The 20236-nt window shown below is 50.4% G+C and overlaps 1 protein-coding gene across 2 annotated transcripts; it reads left to right on the top strand.

The window, feature by feature from the left end:
• Window positions 1–10908: 10908 nt before the first annotated feature.
• Window positions 10909–20049, top strand: POLR2I (RNA polymerase II subunit I). 2 transcript variants are annotated; one of them, XM_083628216.1, is made up of 7 exons: window positions 10948–11056; window positions 13805–14018; window positions 16802–16856; window positions 17825–17898; window positions 18834–18908; window positions 19162–19213; window positions 19808–20049. In XM_083628216.1, the coding sequence occupies exons 3-7, from the start codon at window positions 16809–16811 to the stop codon at window positions 19868–19870; spliced, it is 312 nt and encodes a 103-aa protein (XP_083484342.1). In that variant the 5' UTR covers window positions 10948–11056; window positions 13805–14018; window positions 16802–16808; the 3' UTR covers window positions 19871–20049. The 2 variants fall into 2 exon arrangements, with proteins under 2 accessions (XP_083484341.1, XP_083484342.1); XM_083628215.1 differs by lacking the exon at window positions 13805–14018 and having other exon boundaries at window positions 10909–11056.
• Window positions 20050–20236: the final 187 nt, after the last annotated feature.

Here is a 20236-nt window from a genome sequence, read left to right as displayed (position 1 = left end):
TGTTGAACCCAAATCCTGTCCAACCTGCTGGGCTAAGGCACCTGCTCAACCAGTTCGCTCCCCTGAGGAATTCCTACCTCCGTGGGCAACGATGGCCAAAGAGAATAGATTCGCACTTTAGAAAGTGTGTCATTGTCACATGCAACTAACTCCTCTGCCGTGAAGATGATGATTCGCTATCTTAAAATGGAACGTAATTGTGGAATACGGTGTGCAGTTCTGGTTTGCATCGTCTGGAAAAAGGAGATGTTGTCATGCCAGGGATGTTGCAGCTGTCAGTCAAAGGTAATTGTTAAAATCAAGAGGCTGCAGCGACTCTGCACTGTGAAGAAAGATTTTGGCATCCTAAGCCATGTTTAGGAAGGTGAAAGCATGTTTCTCTCTCTGAAACTCTGAGCATTTTCTTTCAGTTTGAGGCTATTACATTGAATAAGGAGGGGGATGAAGGTTTTATGGTCATATTTGCAGAGGGTGGACATTGATGTCGTTTCCAACTCTACAATTCTATGGTTTTATGGTTCTATGTGTGTGTGTGTCAAACTGATGTATATTTGGCTCTAGGTGGTTTAGTTTGTATACTCAGATACTCAGAATCGAGTATACACTCCCTGAGTAAATGCTAAATGCATTGCTTTGGGTCAAGGAACCATCATAGCTTCTAGAGAGCCATGAACATTTGTGTCCTGGGCTTTTTAGACTCATCTGCCCATGTACTAAGGGATGTGGGTGGCGCTGTGGGTTAAACCACAGAGCCTTGGGCTTGCCAATCAGATGGCTGGCGGTTTGAATCCCCGCGATGGGGTGAGCTCCCGTTGCTCGGTCCCTGCTCCTGCCAACCTAGCAGTTTGAGAGCATGTCAAAGTGCAAGTAGATAAATAGGTACCGCTCCAGCGGGAAGGTAAATGGCGTTTTGGTGCGCTGCTGCTGACCATAAGGTCATAGGCTATCAAAAAGGGGGGGGGACATGACTCCAGATGGTAACAACCAGCCCCTTCTAGCTCATGGACAATTATCAATTTGGATATCCACTGTTGGCAAGGAGCATTGGGTCTCCGTCAATGGATGCATTTGCAATGGTTTCAGCGTTGTTCCCTGAGCTGTCGCAAGAACCAACCATACCTGTCAAACAGCTTTAGCCAGGCTAGCTGGATAGAACTTACCCCATAAATTCATTGGAAAAACAAAATTTAAAAAATCCTTCCAGTAGCACCTTAGAGACCAACTAAGTTTGTTCTTGGTATGAGCTTTCGTGTGCATGCACACTTCTTCAGATTCACTGAAACAGAAGTCACCAGACCCTTATATATAGTGGGAGGGTGGGGTGGGGTTTTTCTCAGGAGGGAAGTAGGAGATGGGTGATTGACTCAGTGGGTATGGTAAACCTGTTAACAACTGCAATTAGTCCTACAGTGAAATATACTCAGAGTCGCAAAGTGATTTCATGCTCTTTATTCAGCTCATAGTGGTGAGGAGGAATGAATGAAAGTCCCCTCAAAGCATCTGCTTTATATACATTATTTACACAATGGGCTGCACATGATTGGCTAATTCCGGAATTCTACTGTAAGCCAATCAGGTTGTGGATTCACTTCTATCTGGAGCATGATTGGGTGGTTCCTGCCAACCAATCATACTGCTGCATTGTTCTAGGACCAATCAGACTGCTGCATTCTGAATCCTATTGTTCTAGGACCAATCAGACTGCTGCCTTTTGGATCCTATTGTTCTAGGACCAATCAGACTGCTGCAGTTTGGATCCTCTTCAACTCAGTACATAACACCCCTCCCCTCTAAGTTCCAGTCCTGCCCGGGAGGTCGCATTCATAGTCCTCAAGGTACGCCAGCGGCCTACGTGTGCGTTGCGGCCTGGGGTGTTCCCTGGTCCGGGGTTCAGGTTCTGGCTCATGTTCCAAGGATGCTGGCTGTGATGGGGCCGTTTGGTCTGGCGCAACCGGCTCGCTCAGTCGTGGTTCTGGTTCCGGTGTCCTTCCGGCCTCATGGGTCCTCTCTGTATTTACTGATTCTGCCTCTCCTGCTTGCCCCTGCTGCTCTATGGGCCTCACTGACCCACTGTTCCCTTGGGACTCCTCTGACCTGCCCTCCTCCTCCTGGTTTTCTCCCGGGAATCGTCGCCGTATCTGGTCGCAGTGGCGGCGCCAGCATTGCCCCCCATCTGTTAGCACCTCGTACGACACGGGGCCAGTGACCCTGGTGACTCTGGCGGGTACCCATGCAGGGCCTGCCCCAAAATTCTTTGCGTACACTGGGTCCTGGGCCTCGAAGGTCCGGGGGTTCCTGCCTTCCCCCACCACTACCTCATCCTGAGCTCTATCGGGGTGAAGGCGGTCCAATCTGATTGCAAGGCGCTGACCCATTAGTAGTTCAGCGGGGCTCCGGCCAGTCGTTGAGCTGGGGGTGCTGTGCTGTGCTGTGCTAGAAGGAATGTGGCAAGGCGGTACTCCCAATCCCCTTGCGTCATGCGGCGAAGGGTGTCCTTGGTGGTCCGGACCATGCGTTCTGCTTGGCCATTGGTGGCAGGGTGGAATGGCGCCGAACGGATGTGGCGGATGGCGTTCTGCGCTGTGAAGGTTTGGAGTTCTCCTGACGTAAATGCAGTCCCGTTGTCTGAGACGAGAGTGTCAGGGAGCCCGTGGGTTGCAAACAGCCTGCGTAGTACCCGGATGGCTGCGGACGTAGAAGTGGACGGTACCAGTGCGACTTCCAGCCATTTGGTGTAGGAGTCCACCACGATGAAGAATGTTTTCCCCTGAAAGGGGCCAGCGAAGTCCACATGCAGGCGTGACCATGGTGCTCGGGCGGACTCCCAGGACTGGACTGGGGCCCTTGGGGGATCTGGGCGGGATTCTTGGCAGGCCTGGCAGTGTTTGACCCAGGCCTCTATCTCTCCGTCGATCCCCGGCCACCACACATAACTCCTGGCAAGGGCCTTCATTCTTACTACCCCTGGGTGTGTCTCGTGTAGGGCTGTGAGGACCCTTTTGCGGAGGGGCTGGGGAACAACGACCCTGCTTCCCCATAACAGGCACCCCTTGTGGGCTGACAGTTCATGTTTGCGGGTTGTGTAGCCGGCGAATTCTGGCCCGGGGCTGCTGCTGGGCCATCCCCTCCACACCCAGTCCAGGACCCGGGAGATGACCCTATCTTTCTTGGAATGGTGTGCAACTTCTTGTGCCTGAATGGGGCGCTCAGGAAGCAGCTCCAGGCTCATAACCTCTTGTGCAGGTGCTGGGTCAGGGCCTGTTTCCGGTAGTGGTAGCCTGCTGAGGGCGTCCGCATGGCCCATCGCCTTCCCAGGGCGGTGAATCAGTGCATACTGGTAGCTGGCAAGGAAAATTGACCACCTGAGGACACGAGGAGGCAGCACTTGGGGGGTCTGCTTTTCGGGGGCAAACAAGCCAAGCAACGGCTTGTGGTCAGTCACCACGGTGAAGGGCCGCCCATACAAGAAATCATGGAATTTTTTTACTCCCTTCACGATTGCCAGACCCTCCTTGTCGATTTGCGAGTAGTTCCGCTCGGTTGCGTTGAGTGTCTGGGAAAAGTATGCCACCGGTACCTCTCTTCCATCCGGGAGTTGGTGTCCCAGGACAGCGCCAATGCCATAGGGCGAGGCGTCGCATGCTAGCACCACCGGCAGCCTCTCGTTGAATGTGCCAAGACCGAGTTTGAGACAAGCAAGTCCTTGACTGCCTGGAATGCGGCCTCCTGGCGCTGGCCCCACAACCAAGGGGCCCGCTTGTCCAGGAGTCTGTGTAGGGGCTCCGCTACCGCCGCCTTGTGGGGAAGGAAGGAATGGTAAGAGTTCAATAGTCCCAAGAAGGCCTGAAGTTCAGTCTTGTTCTTGGGCGCTGGGGCATCACAAATGGCCCGTACCTTGTCCCCAGTCGGGTGGACCCCTTCTGTGTCCACCATAAATCCCAGAAAGTCCACCTGAGGCACTCCTAGTAGACATTTTTCCCGCTTCACCTTGAGACCCGCCGTCTGGAAACGGTGCAGAACGGTGTGGAGGCGGTCCTCAAACTCCTCGGGTGTGGGCCCGGCAATCAACACATCATCGAAGAAGGGGGTGACACCAGGAATCCCTTTAAGGAGAGAGTCCATTAGATTCTGGAATATGCCTGGTGCCACGCTGACACCGAATTGCAGTCGCTTTACCCTGAACGCTCCTCTGTGCGTCACAATCGTCTGTGCCTCTGCTGTGGCCTCATCTACTGGCAGCTGTTGATATGCTTGGGCCAAGTCCAGCTTGCCAAAAATTTTCGACCCAGCCAGGGTGGCAAGGACATGGCTGACCACTGGCACTGGGTATGCATGGGCCATGAGGGCCTTGTTTATGGTACATTTGTAGTCTGCGCAGATGCGGACCGAACCATTAGGCTTGACAGGTGTGATGATTGGGGTTTCCCAGGGGAATTAGGCACCGGCTCCAGCACTCCTTGCTCCACAAGTCGGTCCAATTCCTCGTCTATACGGGGTTTCAGGGCGAACGGGACCCGGCGGGCCTTGAGCCTGACCGGTCGTACTGTGGGGTCAAGCTGTAGAGCAATGGGGGGGGGGCCGTATACTGTCCCAATTTCCCATCGAAAACCCCTGGAAATTCCTTGCATATGGCATCCACGTCCACTTGTAAGGTAGTGTGGTTCACCCCGGTGACAGCTAGCCCCAGTGGTCCAAACCATGCCAATCCCAGTAAGCTAATGTAGGGGCCCTTGACCACAAGCAAGTCCAGTTGCCGCGTCCGCCCTCGGTACTGCACCCTGAAGGTCCCCACCCCCATTGTGGGGACCTTACGTTTCTGGAAGTCCCGGAGGGTGAATGGGGCCAGCCTGAGTTTGGGACCCCCAGTAGGACACAGTTTCCTTAAGGTCCTTGCCGAGATTATGGATAGAGTTGAACCCGTGTCAAGCTCCATGCGGCATGGGGCCCCCTCTATCTGTACCTCTACATACATTTTCTCTACGTTGGGGTGGGGCAACTGGTATACCTGGAAGTCCGTGAGCTCCGTCGAGTTGCCTTGGTGCATTGGGCCCCGGGACCTGGGGCTCTTGGATTGGTCATCTGATGCCTGGCGTCGGGTGGGCTGAGTCCGACATACCTGGGCGATGTGTCCCAATTTTCTGCACTGCCTGCACTCTGCGTTGCGGAAACGGCAGGTCCTCCTCTCGTGACTTTCTCCACAGCTTGCGCAGTTCCCTCCTTCTCGTCGAGGCAGCTGTGGTATGTGGGCTGCTTGAGTGCGCTGCTGTACTCGGTGCACCTCCTCCCTGTTGGATCCTGAGTCGTCGATGAGGTCTTCGTGGTGGACCCTCGGTTGGGACGGCTGGCTCGGCCGTGCCTCTTGCTTCTGTTGCCATGGCCTCCTCCAGAGCGACCTGGAACGTTAGGTCCTTCTTAGCGTAGAGGCGTCGTTGCAGCTTCTCATCCTTCAGGCCACCGACGAGGCGGTCATGAAGCATGTTCTCCAGCTCTGAGAAGTTGCAGAACCGGGCAGCTTGGCGGAGAGAGGTCACAAACCCAGTTATGGTTTCCCCAGGGGCTTGCCGCTTTGCGTAGAAGGCATTTTGACGAGCCACCACTGAGGGCTGTGGTGAAAAGTGCCCCTTCAGCTGTTCCATTATTGTTTTGTATGGAACAGTAGCAACGTCTTCAGGTGCAAGGAGAGCCCGGGCAATTTCAAACGTCTCCTCTCCGCAGACGCTGAAGAATATCGCCCTCTTCTTGGCGTCTTCTTCATCGGTGACCCCTTTGGCTTCTAGGAGGAAGGTGAAACGGGAGGCATACGCTTCCCAGTCTCCAGATGCTGGGTTGAACGGCGAGAAGCTGCTGTCGGTCGCCATTCTGAGTTCCTTGTGTCCCGGAGCTGAAGCCTGGATACATGGTGCAAGGCAGCGGTGCGGCAGGTGGCGGTGCTGCGGTGCTGTGTGTGGCAGTCAGCTCAGCGGGATCCCACCTTCGTCGCCAGTGAAATATATTCAGAGTCGCAAAGTGATTTCATGCTCTTTATTCAGCTCATAGTGGTGAGGAGGAATGAATGAAAGTCCCCTCAAAGCATCTGCTTTATATACATTATTTACACAATGGGCTGCACATGATTGGCTAATTCCGGAATTCTACTGTAAGCCAATCAGGTTGTGGATTCACTTCTATCTGGAGCATGATTGGGTGGTTCCTGCCAACCAATCATACTGCTGCATTGTTCTAGGACCAATCAGACTGCTGCATTCTGAATCCTATTGTTCTAGGACCAATCAGACTGCTGCCTTTTGGATCCTATTGTTCTAGGACCAATCAGCCTGCTGCAGTTTGGATCCTATTCAACTCAGTACATAACATACAGGAAAAAACAAGGGATGGTATGCAGATGATTAGCATATGGAATCCAATATCTCTATTAAGACCAGGTCTCTCCATAGTTTTCAGTTTAGTGATAAGTTGTAATTCAGCAACTTCTCTTTCCTCTCTCTTTCTGAAATTCTTTTGCAATAAGACAGCTACTTTGAGATCTTGTATAGAATGTCCTGGGAGACTGAAATGTTCTCCTACCGGTTTCTCTGTCTTCTGATTCCTGATGTCAGATTTATGTCCATTTATCCTTTGGCGCAGGGTTTGGTCTGTTTGCCCAATATCTCTATAGGGCACTGTTGGCATTTGATAGAATACACAATGTTAGAAGATGAGCAGTTAAATAGGCCTGAGATGGTAAGTTTGATAATGTTGGGGCCAGTAATGGTGTTGGCAGCAAAGTTGGCATCTGGGTTTGTTTACTGCAGGCTCTGGTACCAGTTTATTATTGTGGGTGAGGAGTTGTTTAAGATTGGGTGGCTGTCTGTAGGCAATGAAAGGTCTTCTTCCCAGAGCTTGAGAAAGAGAACTCTTAACCACTACTGATTTTATAATGAATTGGTTTTAGAATGCTGTATTATTTTACTGTTGTTAGCTGCTCTGAGCCTGGCTTCGGCTGGGGAGGGCGGGATATTAATGAAATTTTATTTTTATTATTATTATTACACCACACTGGTTCTCACTGGAGAGTCTACCATTTTCTGAGGGAGTCTCTTCCACTGCCTAACAGCTCTTGTTGTTGTGTAGTCGTTTAGTCGTGTCCAACTCTTCGTGACCCCATGGACCAGAGCATGCCAGGCACTCCTGTCTTCCACTGTCTCCCGCAGTTTGGTCAGACTCATGTTTGTAGCTTCGAGAACACTGTCCAACCATCCCTTCATGGATCACTGCCTTGCCGTGGCGAAGGGGCTTGAATAACTCGGAGAAGCTATGAGCTATGCCGTGCAGGGCCACCCAAGATGGACAGGTCATAGTGGAGAGTTTTGACCAAACGTGATCCACCTGGAGCAGGAACCGGCAAGCCACTCCAGTATCCCTGCCAAGAAAACTCCATGGACAAAGGCAACAGGCAACAGCTCTTAGCATCAGAAAAAGTTATCCTGCCATGTTGACGGGGGACTTGGACGCAGGAATCGCTAAGCCTTGTGCTGAGTCAGACTTATGGGTCCATCTAGCCCAATATTGTCTACACTGACTGGCAGCCGTGGTTTCCAGGATTTCAGGCAGAGACTTGAACCTGGGACTTTCTCCCCGCAAAGCTGTTGGCCCCCCACTCCCCGCTCAGCTGCATTTGATGTCCGTCCACTAGTTCTAGTTTTACATTTGCATCCCACCTCTATTCTCCAAGAAACTCACTTAAATCTTTCTCTCTCTTCTCTGTTTTTGAACAGTAACAACATGTTGTACCCTAAAAAAATATTTTTACAGTTTAATATTTCACAAATCAATCATACCAATGAGACGGAAACATGGAAGGTGCCTAAAGAAGCCAGGGTGGCTATCTAAAGAACTTTTAACTGAGTTAAGATTAAAAAAGGATGTGTACAAAAAATGGAAAAGGGGGGAAACCACCAAAGAGGAATTCAAACAAATAGCCAGCACGTGTAGACACAAAGTCAGAAAAGCTAAAGCACAGAATGAACTCAGGCTTGCTAGAGAGGTTAAAAGCAACAAAAAAGGCTTTTATGGGTATGTTCGTAGCAAAAGGAAGAACAAAGAAACAGTGGGGTCACTCAGAGGAGAAGATGGTGAAATGCAAACAGGGGACACAGAAAGGGCTGAACTCCTCAATGCCTTCTTTGCCTCAGTCTTCTCCGATAAAGAAAACAATGCCCGACCTGAAGAATTTGGAACAAATGATTCAGCAGAGGAAACACAGCCCAGAATAACTAAGGAGATAGTACAAGAATACTTGGCTAGTCTAGATGTATTCAAGTCTCCAGGGCCAGATGAACTGCATCCATGAGTATTAAAAGAACTGGCAGATGTGATTTCAGAACCACTGGCAGTCATCTTTGAGAATTCCTGGAGAACAGGCGAAGTCCCGGCAGACTGGAGGAGGGCAAATGTTGTCCCTATTTTCAAAAAGGGGAAAAGAGAGGACTCAAATAATTACCGCCCAGTCAGTCTGACATCAATACCAGGGAAGATTCTGGAGCAGATCATTAAGCAAACAGTCTGTGAGCACCTAGAAAGGAATGCTGTGATCACCAATAGTCAGCATGGATTTCTGAAAAATAAGTCATGTCAGACGAACCTGATCTCCTTTTTTGACAGAATTACAAGCCTGGTAGATGAAGGGAATGCAGTGGATGTAGGCTACCTTGATTTCAGCAAGGCATTTGACAAGGTGCCCCATGATATTCTTGTAAAGAAGCTGGTAAAATGCGGTCTTGACTATGCTACCACTCAGTGGATTTGTAACTGGCTGACTGACCGAACCCAAAGGGTGCTCATCAATGGTTCCTCTTCATCCTGGAGAAGAGTGACTAGTGGGGTGCCACAGGGTTCTGTCTTGGGCCCGGTCTTATTCAACATCTTTATCAACGACTTGGATGATGGACTCAAGGGCATCCTGATCAAATTTGCAGATGACACCAAACTGGGAGGGGTGGCTAACACCCCAGAGGACAGGATCACACTTCAAAACGACCTTGACAGATTAGAGAACTGGGCCAAAACAAACAAGATGAATTTTAACAGGGAGAAATGTAAAGTATTGCACTTGGGCAAAAAAAATGAGAGGCACAAATACAAGATGGGTGACACCTGGCTTGAGAGCAGTACATGTGAAAAGGATCTAGGAGTCTTGGTTGACCACAAACTTGACATGAGCCAACAGTGTGACACGGTAGCTAAAAAAGCCAATGCAATTCTGGGCTGCATCAATAGGAGTATAGCATCTAGATCAAGGGAAGTAATAGTGCCACTGTATTCTGCTCTGGTCAGACCTCACCTGGAGTACTGTGTCCAGTTCTGGGCACCACAGTTCAAGAAGGACACTGACAAACTGGAACGTGTCCAGAGGAGGGCAACCAAAATGGTCAAAGGCCTGGAAACGATGCCTTATGAGGAACAGCTAAGGGAGCTGGGCATGTTTAGCCTGGAGAAGAGGAGGTTAAGGGGTGATATGATAGCCATGTTCAAATATATAAAAGGATGTCACATAGAGGAGGGAGAAAGGTTGTTTTCTGCTGCTCCAGAGAAGCGGACACGGAGCAATGGTTCCAAACTACAAGAAAGAAGATTCCACCTAAACATTAGGAAGAACTTCCTGACAGTAAGAGCTGTTTGACAGTGGAATTTGCTGCCAAGGAGTGTGGTGGAGTCTCCTTCTTTGGAGGTCTTTAAGCAGAGGCTTGACAACCATATGTCAGGAGTGCTCTGATGGTGTTTCCTGCTTGGCAGGGGGTTGGACTCGATGGCCCTTGTGGTCTCTTCCAACTCTATGATTCTATGATTCTATGTAATAATAGTAGTAGTAGTAGTAGTAGTAGTAGTAGTAGTAGTAGAATTCATATATATTTAATGAGAGCATTAAAGTTGCCTGTTCATCAATGTTCATCAAGTATGCCCTTTTCTTATTGGAAGTCCTCAAGCTCCCTGATAATGGCCCTCGTTATGCTGTATTGAGTAGGTTTGGGCGTCTTTTCTGCCAAGCATGTTTACGTGTAAGAGAAGCCCCACGGGTCCCACAGAACAGCACTTTCTGGAAAAGATCTAATAATCATTATACCTTTATAGGGCAGGAATTGCCAAAAGAGCGGAAGAAGTTATTGCTGCCTGCTACAGCTAGGATTTTACTAGCCCAAAAATGGCAAGATGCCAAGATGCCAACGAAAGAAAATTGAAAGTCAAACTTATGGAATGCGCAGAAATGGCAAAACTCACGGGAAGACTCAGAGACAAGGACAAGAGAGACTCTAAAAAAGCCTGGGAAGTGTTCCTGCTGTAGTTACAGAAACACTGTAAAGAAATGGACTCATTAGCAGGATTTGAGTAAACACAATTATGAAAACAAATGTAAGGATTAAGAAGCAATAAATCGGAAATTAATTAAGTGAAAGATACAATTGGAAGGAAAATATGGTATAAATAAGTGATAAGAATATAAGAGCATTTAGATTAAGAAAGATTAAGAAAATAGGAGGAAATAAATTACACAGAAGTAGCCAACATTTAATGAACCAGAAGGGGAAGTTGAGGGAAGTCACGGGGTGCGGGGGGGGGGAATATATATTAATTCTATTACTATTATTATTATTATATTGATGTGTGGAATATTAAATTGTAAAGCCAATAAAAATATTATTATTGTTATTATTATTATTAATAATAATGATAAAAATAATTTCCTTTTTTATGATTGCTTATTCCCAGAGTGCAACCTTCCTCCCAAGCGGGAGTCCCTCCCTCCTCTCTATCATTTGGGATCCCTTTCCCCCCTCCATCCTTTCCCATCTCCTTTCTCAGGCGAGGCGACCACCACGTCCGTTTCCGCCCGCGCAGACTTCTATTCTGGCCCCTGACGGCTGCCGTAGCCGCGCCTGCGCAGTCCGAGCCCGGGAAGCCGAGCCTGAGCCGGGCTCCGGGCGGGAGGGGCGTGGTGCGCCTGCGCAGTCGGGGCGGTTGCCATGGAGTCGGAAGGGGCCTACGAGCCGGGCTTCGTGGGGATCCGCTTCTGTCAGGAATGGTGAGGCCGGAGGGGGGGGAGGAGGAGGAGAGGGCGGGGGCCGCACTGAACGGCCCCCCACCAGTCCCCTCAGGGGGCTGGGCTGGATGACCTCGGGGGTCCCCTCCCAGCGCTGCAGGACTGTGATAGGCCGAGAAGGGGGATCTCCTGCGTAAGCAAGAACCGAAAATAAACAGGGACTGGCATGGTTTCCCAAAACACAGTCAGGGGTTAAGGAAAGAAAATTAAATTAAATTAAATTAAATTTAAAAATTCCTTCCAGTAGCACCTTAGAGACCAACTAAGTTAGTTATTAGGGGACGCAGGTGGCGCTGTGGTCTAAACCACTGTGGATCAGAAGGTCGGCGGTTCAAATCCCCGCAACGGGGTGAGCTCCCGTTGCTCAGTCCCTGCTCCTGCCAACCTAGCAGTTCGAAAGCACAAAGTGCAAGTAGATAAAGAGGTACCGCTCCGGCGGGAAGGTAAACGGCGTTTCCGTGCGCTGCTCTGGTTTGCCAGAAGCGGCTTAGTCATGCTGGCCACATGACCCGGAAGCTGTACGCCGGCTCCCTCGGCCAATAAAGCGAGATGAGCGCCGCAACCCCAGAGTCGGCCACGACTGGACCTAACGGTCCCTTTAACTTTAAAGTTAGTTATTGGTATGAGCTTTCATGTGCATGCACACTTTTTCAGGTACACGGGGTTAGGGAGAGATGCACATGATGCACACTTAGGTTAGGGAGAGATGCACATGGTGGAGCAACAGCAGCAGCGGTCATAGTAAGGGGAATAATAGGAAATAACAACAACAATTTAACAACAACAACATGCTCCCCTCTTGACTTTCAACTTTCCTGGGCACATGGAACTAACCACAACTACCTCGAATTTTTGCTCAGCCCTCAAGAAGGAAGGGCCTTTTCGCTGGCCAGGTTCAACTCCAACCCATGGGGAAGGTTCCTGGGCATGGCAGAGAGAGAATCTGCTGATGGGATGACCACCTGGTGGAAACTCTTACTCACATGGTTCTTAAATGTAAACTATATGCTGATCTCTGCCAGCAATTCCTAGAGCAACTCTGCATCCCCAAATGGAAACCAGAGGTCATACACTTTCTACTATTGGGGAATGACCAGGAGCTCACTAAGTTAGTGGCCAAATATCTTTATCTGGTACAGTCATACCTCGGGATAAATATGCTTCAGGATAAGTATTTTGGGTTGCGCACCATGGTGACCTGGAATTAAAGGAGCGTGTTACTTCCAGGTTTTGCTGCTCGAGCATGCGCAGACGGTAAAAATCACGTCACGCGCATGCGCGGAAGCGGCAAAACGCGGCACGTGCAGACGCACAGTCGCATCTTGCGTTCTATTCAGGATGCGAACAGGGCTCCGGAATGGATCCCATTTGCATTTTGAAGTACCACTGTATTCTGTTGTCGAAACACATTGCAGACGACTGATCTCCCTGGAGACCTAGAGATGTGACAACAGTCTGCTCTGCCTCTCCGTTTTTTGGGGGTAAATGTTTTGTGCCATGGGGGAAGCGGTAATTCTGTACTGTTATGTTATGGATGTTTCTATGCGATGCCAGTAAAAGGTTTGATGATGATGATGATCATGAACAACAACAACAACTTATACCCCATCCATCTGGCTGGGTTTCCCCAGCCACTCTGGGCAGCTTCCAACAAAATATTAATAATTCAGAAAAACTTGAGACATTAAAAGCTTCCCTGAACAGGGCGGCCTTCAGATGTCTTCTAAACATCAGATGGTTGTTTATTTCCTTGACATTTGAAGGGAGGACATTCCACAGGGTGGGCGCCACCACTGAGAAGGCCCTCTGCCTGGTTCCCTGTAACCTTACTTCTTGCAGGGAGGGAACCGCCAGGAGGCCCTCAGCGCTGGACCTCAGTGTCCGGGCAGAACGATGGGGGTGGAGACGCTCCTTCAGGTATACTGGGCCTTTGAGGCCGTTCAGGGCTTTCAAGGTCAACACCAACACTTTGAATTCTGCTCGGAAATGTACTGGGAGCCAATGTAGGTCTTTCAGGACCAGTGTTGTATGGTCTTGGTGGCCGCTCCCAGTCTAGAGTTATCTGGATCCATTTTAATCTGGCTTTGGGATTTAGATTCAGCGTCAGAAGAGCCTCGATGCGCTGGCTGGTGAGCTGTGGGACTGTTCCCAGAGGGAGGCGATGGAGGGCAGGTGACAGACTCCTTGGCAGTGGTACTTTGGAATATTGTACGATTTTCTCTTGTCCCCTGTACTTTTTAATATCGATATCAAACTGCTGGGAAATATGGATCATGAGATCACCAACATGTCATGTCAGGAGTTTGGAGCGCAATATCACCAGTATGTGAATCATCTGTCTCAGGCAATAAGACTCAAGCAGCAATTGCTTTTATGAGTAATCCGTGTGGCTATTTAATGGCCCTTTCTTCTTCTCCTCCCAAGTTGAGAACTCTGTGTTCCAAACAGGGCGGTAAGCAAACTTAAAAAGTCATCTTGGTTGGCACATGTCTGTGCGCCTCTGGGGCTGAAGCCAAACTCTCTCCAAATCACCTGAACCAAGCTATAATATTTCAGCATCATAATATTCCAATAACTGTTGTTGTTTCTGGGTCATTGGAGCAATAATTGGGAACAGGGTGTTCAGAAAAGCGCAGTATGCAAACTTAAAAAGTAATCATCATTGGCACCTGTTTATCTCGAGAGACAATGGAGTGTGCCTCAGGGGGTGAAGTCAAACTGCTGTGTTAGCATCACTGAAATGACCTCCCCGGGCGCAAGCCTGGGCAGTGTGTCTGGAGGTCCTGGGCTGCCCAGATGAGAAGACCCCCCCCCCCGGCCTCGCTGAGGTGGTCCAAAGGAAAGCAGAGCAATGCGTTTGGCACCAACTTGGCGGCAGGAGTTGACGGAAGGAGGCGCACAAGGCGCCACCCAACCTCCTTAGCTGACTCCACTCTGGATTTGTGTAGAGTTCACCCCTTAGCTTTCTCTTTGTGCTGGGCCCGGGGGTTAACCCGAGCAACACGGTCCAGGTCCGGTCCCGAATCCAAGGGTTCCACGAGGAGTCAGTCCGGCAGGACACGAGGCAGGAAACCAGGCAAGGACAGGCGCAGGATCTCAGGCAGGTTCTGGCCAACAGCAACGTTGCTCCCGCAACCTGGGGCGGGGTCCAACAGCCTTTTATCTTTGTTGGGGTAGCGGCCGGTCCTGATCCCCCAGCGACTCACCTCCCTGTCTCGCCCGAAGTCGAGTACTCCTCCTGCGAGTACTCGGGTCTCTCCTTCTCTCAGACCTCAGTCTCTGCAGCTCGGGAGACGTCGGTGGGTTACTAAATCCAGAGGCCGCCTCAGCCTCCCCTGACCCAACCAGTATTTGAAAATGGAGCAGCTGCAAGTGATGGCCCAGCTGGAGGCAATGAGGTCATCCCCGCATCTGGAGCCAGGGCAGGCTCAGGCCCCTGACTCGGCCCAGCTGGTGTTTGCTGCAGGGGCACCTGTGCAGACTGGGACGCTTCAGGATCAGGCCCCAGACTAGGTTCAGATGCCGCCTGAGGCAAAGGATCCGGTGCAGACTGAGACTCCTGCTTCTGTGTCCGAGCCCCAGTCCCAGGCCATCACACTCTTCTCCCAAAGATATTCTGAAAGGCAGAAGAGATTTAGGACCAGAGTTTTCCTTCCGTTTGATGGGGTCCCTTCCCGGGTGGATGAGCCCCACCTGCCCCTCTCTTCCCTCTGTGGCAGGGGCAGGAATCACCTTCTTGGCCGCTGGACCTCCTGTTGGTCTCATTTGCTCAGTTCGCTGGAAACTGTCTTCACACGTAGGGGAAGTTCCTAACTCACCGAGGATTTGAGACCCATTGGCTCCCCTCAAGGGGCATATGGGATGTTAGGGGAGGGGGACATGTCATTCTCCTTCCACCTTTGGTCCCAGCCTTGCACTCGGCTCTCACCTGTGGCTCCTTGAAGCTGATAGCGTGCAACTGTGGCCACAACCTGGGAATTAGTAATGATGATAAGGGTATAATGATTGTTCGGAGATCTTTTCCAGAAAGTGCTGTTCTGTGGGCTGGCTTTGCGTGACCTGTGTGGGCTTCTCTTACACGTAAACGTGCTTGGCAGAAAAAACACCCAAGCCTACTTAATGTAAAAGGTAAAAAAGATAAAGGATCCCTGGACGGTTAAGTCCAGTGAAAGGCGACTAAGGGGTTGTGGCGCTCATCTTGCTTTCAGGCCGAGGGAGCTGGTGTTTGTCCGCAGACAGCTTTCCAGGTCATGTGGCTGGCAGGACTAAACCGCTTCTGGCACAACGGCACACCGTGATGGAAACCAGAGAGCATGGAAACACCATTTACCTTCCTGCCACATCGGTTCCTGCTACACCTATTTATCTACCTGCACTGGCATGCTTTTGAACTGCTAGGTTGGCAGGAGCTGGGACAGAGCAAGGGGAGCTCACTCTGTTGTGTGGATTCGAACTGCTGACCTTCTGATGACAACCCCAAGAAGCTTAATGGTTTAGAGCACAGAGCCACCCGTATCCCTTTAATGAGGGCCATTATTAGGGAGGTTGAGGACTTCAATAAGGGCGTACTTTTATAATGTGCAATGTTTTATTATGTTTTTATATATGTTGCAAGCTGGAGCAACACAGCCAAATGGGCAGGGTACAAAGAATAAAACAGCAACAACAAAACTAGTATTTCTGCATCCCTCAATTTATGAGCACAGGAAAAGTGAGGAGAATGAATGTGCTTCAAGCTGCCCATCCAGCATCTCTTGGAGTTCTGTTCACAGCAGATTAATGTTCTGATAACGTAATGGGAAAACAAAGACAGGCAGTGATCCTGCTGAGCTGCAGAGCAAAAAAATGGGTTCGCTTTTAAAACTGGGGTGAAGGAATAATAGAATTGTGGAGGGGCTCCCAGGGGCCAGCTAGACCAACCCCGTTGCCCGGCAGGAATCACAGTTGAAGCATCCCTGACGGGGGGCCATCTAACCTCTGCTTAAAAACCTCCATGGAAGGAAGAGAAGAAGAGTTTGGGTTTGATATCCCGCCTTTCACTCCCCTTCAGGAGTGTCAAAGCGGCTAACATTCTCCTTTTCCCTTCCTCCCCCACAACAAACACTCTGTGAGGTGAGTGGGGCTGAGAGACTTCAGAGAAGTGTGACTGGCCCAAGGTCACCCAGCAGCTGCAGGTGGAGGAGCGGGGAATCGAACCCGGTTCACCAGATTATGAGTCTATCGCTCTTAACCACTACACCACACTGGCTCTCACTGGAGAGTCTACCATCTTCTGAGGAGTCTCTTCCACTGCCTGACAGCTCTTAGCATCAGGAAAAGCTATCCTGCCATGTTGACGGGGGACTTGGGCGCAAGAATCGCTAAGCCTTGTGCTGAGTCAGACTTATGGGTCCATCTAGCCCAATATTGTCTACACGGACTGGCAGCAGTGGTCTCCAGGATTTCAGGCAGAGAACGGAACCTGGGACTTTCTCCCCGCAAAGCAGCTGCTCTCTGCCCCTGGGCTTTGGGCTCCAGCTCCTGTCAGCTCAAGCCAGAACAGCTGTCGCTGCCCACAACATCTGGAGGGTGCCAGGGCCGGGAAGGCGGCTCTCAGCTGTTGGCTCCCCACTCCCCACTCAGCTTCAGTGGATGTCCGTCCAACTAGTTCTAGTTTTACATTTGCATCTCACCTATTCTCCAAGAAACTCACTTAAACCTTTCTCTCTCTTCTCTCTTTTTGAACAGCAACAACATGTTGTACCCTAAAGAAGACAAAGAGAACAGGATCCTTCTCTATGCTGTGAGTGTCAGGTGGCAATACTCTCTTCAGGTAGACTCTTGAGTGCAGGGTTTCACTGTGAGCTGTTGTGGCTTTGTGGCAGTCCCTTCCCAGCTCAGCTGCCTGGCTGGGACCTTTTGGCCGGGAAAGGGGCGAGCTTGGTCATTTTGCCCCATGTTTGCTAGCTTCAAACTGCGGACCTTGGGAGGCAGCCATAACTCAGCCTTTGAGATTGCTGGGCACGGATCACGGGTGTGCAGTGTCAGGAGCGAGACAGCAGTGAATCGCACAGAGCAGGTGGTTAACACTTTATTAGAAAAACAGGATCCGCACAGGAATGCCAGGCCTAATGAGCCCAGCGACTCTTCTTTGGCAGGTCTTGTCCTTTATGAAGCAGTTGTGGAGACTGAAGGCCCCTGCCTTCCCACAGCTGCCTAAGTCTCCTCTTCCAGGTCTTTCCTAAGCAGTCTGAGACGATGCCTGCAGGTCTTCCTTTGCTCCTCACACTTCATACCTCTCCTGGTCCTGGGAGCCCAGGGAAGAGGGTCGCTTGTCACAGCAGGAGGGGGAGACACCTGTGCTGCTTCACCACCCAGACTCATCTCTGCCTCTTGACCTTCCTCATCCTGCTCTGCCCATAGCTGTCAACTTTTCCCTTTTCTTGTGAGGAATCCTATTTGGACAAAGGGAATTTCCCTTTAAAAAAGGGAAACGTTGACAGCTATGGCTCTGCCGCTTCCACCTCTGTCTTGACTTTTCTCTGCCACAGACTCCTCCTCCCCATCTCCTCCCTCTGTCCCACCACCAATCCCCGCACTCGGATCCTTCTTCCCCAGCTGGTGCCTCCCACCATTCCTCTACGTCCAACCAGTCCGTGACATCCAGGCAGTTTCTCCCTCCTGGCATCAGTCTTGTAGGTAATGTTTTGCCCCCCCCCCAGGGCTTGCTGGGAACGTGAACGTGTGACCGTTCTCCTCTTCTCCCTGCAGTGCCGCAACTGTGACTACCAGCAGGAGGCTGACAATAGCTGCATCTACGTCAATAAGATCACGCATGAAGTTGAGTAAGTACCAGCAGCTGCCTTGAAGGAATTGCTGGCCTGCGTTGATCTGCCTGAAGCCCTGGAGAGGCTATTGCCAGCCACGCTGCATAAGGGAACGCGCTGACTTTACATAAGGCAACCTCCTGTATTCCTGCGTTGAAAATCCAGCCTAGTTTTGCATCCACTTTGTTCAGACAAGTGAAACATGGGGAAATGCCCTAGTGGTTGATCACAAGCTGAACGTGAACTGGCGAAGTGATGTAGCTGCAGTGAAAAGTTATTTCTCGGCTGCCTTCACAGAACCATAGTTTCCAATCCAGGTGCCAGGCCAAGATGGGCAGAGGGAGTGGGGGTGGGGAGCACCCACACAGAAACAACAACAACAATAATAATAATTTATTATTTGTACCCCGCCCACCTGGCCGGGTTTCCCCAGCCACTCTGGGCTGCTTCCAACAAAGGATTAAAACAACATTGAAACATCAATCATTAAAAACTTCCCTGAACAAGGCTGCCTTCAGATGTCTTCTAAACGTCAGGTAGTTGTTCTTCTCTTTGACATCTGCTGGAAGGGCGTTCCACAGGGCGGGCGCCACCACCGAGAAGGCCCTCTGCCTGGTTCCCTGTAGCTTCACTTCTCGCAGGGAGGGAACCGCCAGAAGGCCCTCGGAGCTGGACCTCAGTGTCCGGGTAGAACGATGGGGATGGAGAAGCGAGGGGCTTTTTGGAAAATTCCGAAAGGTGGTAAGGAAGTAGCCAGGTGTCATGGGGGCAGCACAATGAGAAGAACGATGACTGCAAAAGAAAAGGTTTTTCCCCCCGGGATGGGCTGACTTTTGACAGCAAGAGATTGCCGTTCATCATATAATGGTTTCCAATGTATTTTCAAGATGGGCTGACGGGATGTGGGCATGCTAACTATCGAAAGAATCACTTTTTAACCATCTACATTTCAGTGAACTGACTCAGATCATTGCTGACGTTTCCCAGGACCCAACTCTGCCCCGAACAGAGGACCATCCTTGCCAGAAGTGAGTGCTGAGCTGTAGCCATTCTCCTTTTTAAAAAAAAAGTCTGGCAAATGCCACAAAGCATAGAACAGCCTGGGACAAACAAAAACCTTTGATGGAGGCCAGCCCTCCCAGAAATTTTGGACTCCCATCAGCTGGTCCCAGACATCGGGCGTGGGATACCAGGTTGGGAAGGTTGGCTGTGGGCCATTTCCTCCGCGCTTCCGGGATCTGCCCTGCCTCATAACCAGATCTTTCTACCCCTGTCTTCCAGGTGCGGCCACAAGGAAGCCGTGTTTTTCCAGTCTCACAGCGCACGGGCTGAGGTGAGGAGACTTCTTTTGAGATCTAGGGCAGCTGGTGTTTTTGTAATCCCTGGCAGCGACACCCCTCTTAAAAGTTACGAGCAATGACATTTGCTCGCTTTGCATGTGGGTTTCCCTACATCGGGTCCTCTACTTCAGTAGCAGAATTTCAGCCGTGACCCCCACTTGATTTGCATGTCTGTTTTCCACCTGCTGCCCCACTCACTTATTCAAATATCTCCTCTTAAAACCAGCTGGGCGACTGCCATAGAGTTTGGAGTCTCTTGTCACTTTAAAAAACTCCACCAAGGGTGGGTGTTTCAGCTGAGCTCCTTACAGACTCGCAGAAGGGCGTTCCCAGTGCCAAAACAATTTGGGGTTCTGCATTTGCAGTTCAAAACAAAACAGCATTGTGGTTATGTTGCAAACACAACAGGAGTTTTTTTTCCAGAGCTCCAAAACTTGGGGATTAGGGACTGTGGAGGTTTGAAAGGTGGCTTCTGGTTCTGTTGGGTTTTAAGCCTTCACATTTCCCTGGAGGTCTTTATCATCATGGGGGCAAGGCATGGAAAGACACCTGGAATACCCGTCTCACCCCTTCCCTCTCTGCTTTAGGATGCCATGCGGCTGTATTACGTCTGCACGGCCCCACACTGCGGTCACCGCTGGACAGAGTGAAGCCTGTGGAGATGTCAGCCCCCTCCTTGTCCCTTTCCTGCCATTACCTTAATTTCTCTCCTTTCTGACAAACTTCCAGATGATTCAACTGCTGCCTGCCTATGCCTAGACACCCTCTTTGACTTGGGTTGTTTGTGTTTTCGGGTCTGTTAATAAAACATGGTTTATATTTTTACAAATGTCCCAAAGTTGTGCTTCCTCAAGGCTTCCTGGGTGGGGCAGCTGGGGCTGGCACATCTGTACACAATTAAAGCAGCTTGGTGAGAATAAAAGAATAATAGAACCTTAAGAGTTGGATGGGACCCAGGGGCCATGTAGTCCACACCCCCCCCCATGATCTAGGGTTCAGGTCATGTGGGATAAAGC

The sequence above is a fragment of the Podarcis filfolensis genome (genome assembly GCF_964270895.1).
Source record: "Podarcis filfolensis genome assembly, chromosome: 8".
NCBI lineage: Eukaryota > Metazoa > Chordata > Lepidosauria > Squamata > Lacertidae > Podarcis > Podarcis filfolensis.
The sequence above is the reverse complement of the archived record's forward strand: the minus strand, read 5'-3'. Positions and strand labels throughout refer to the sequence as shown.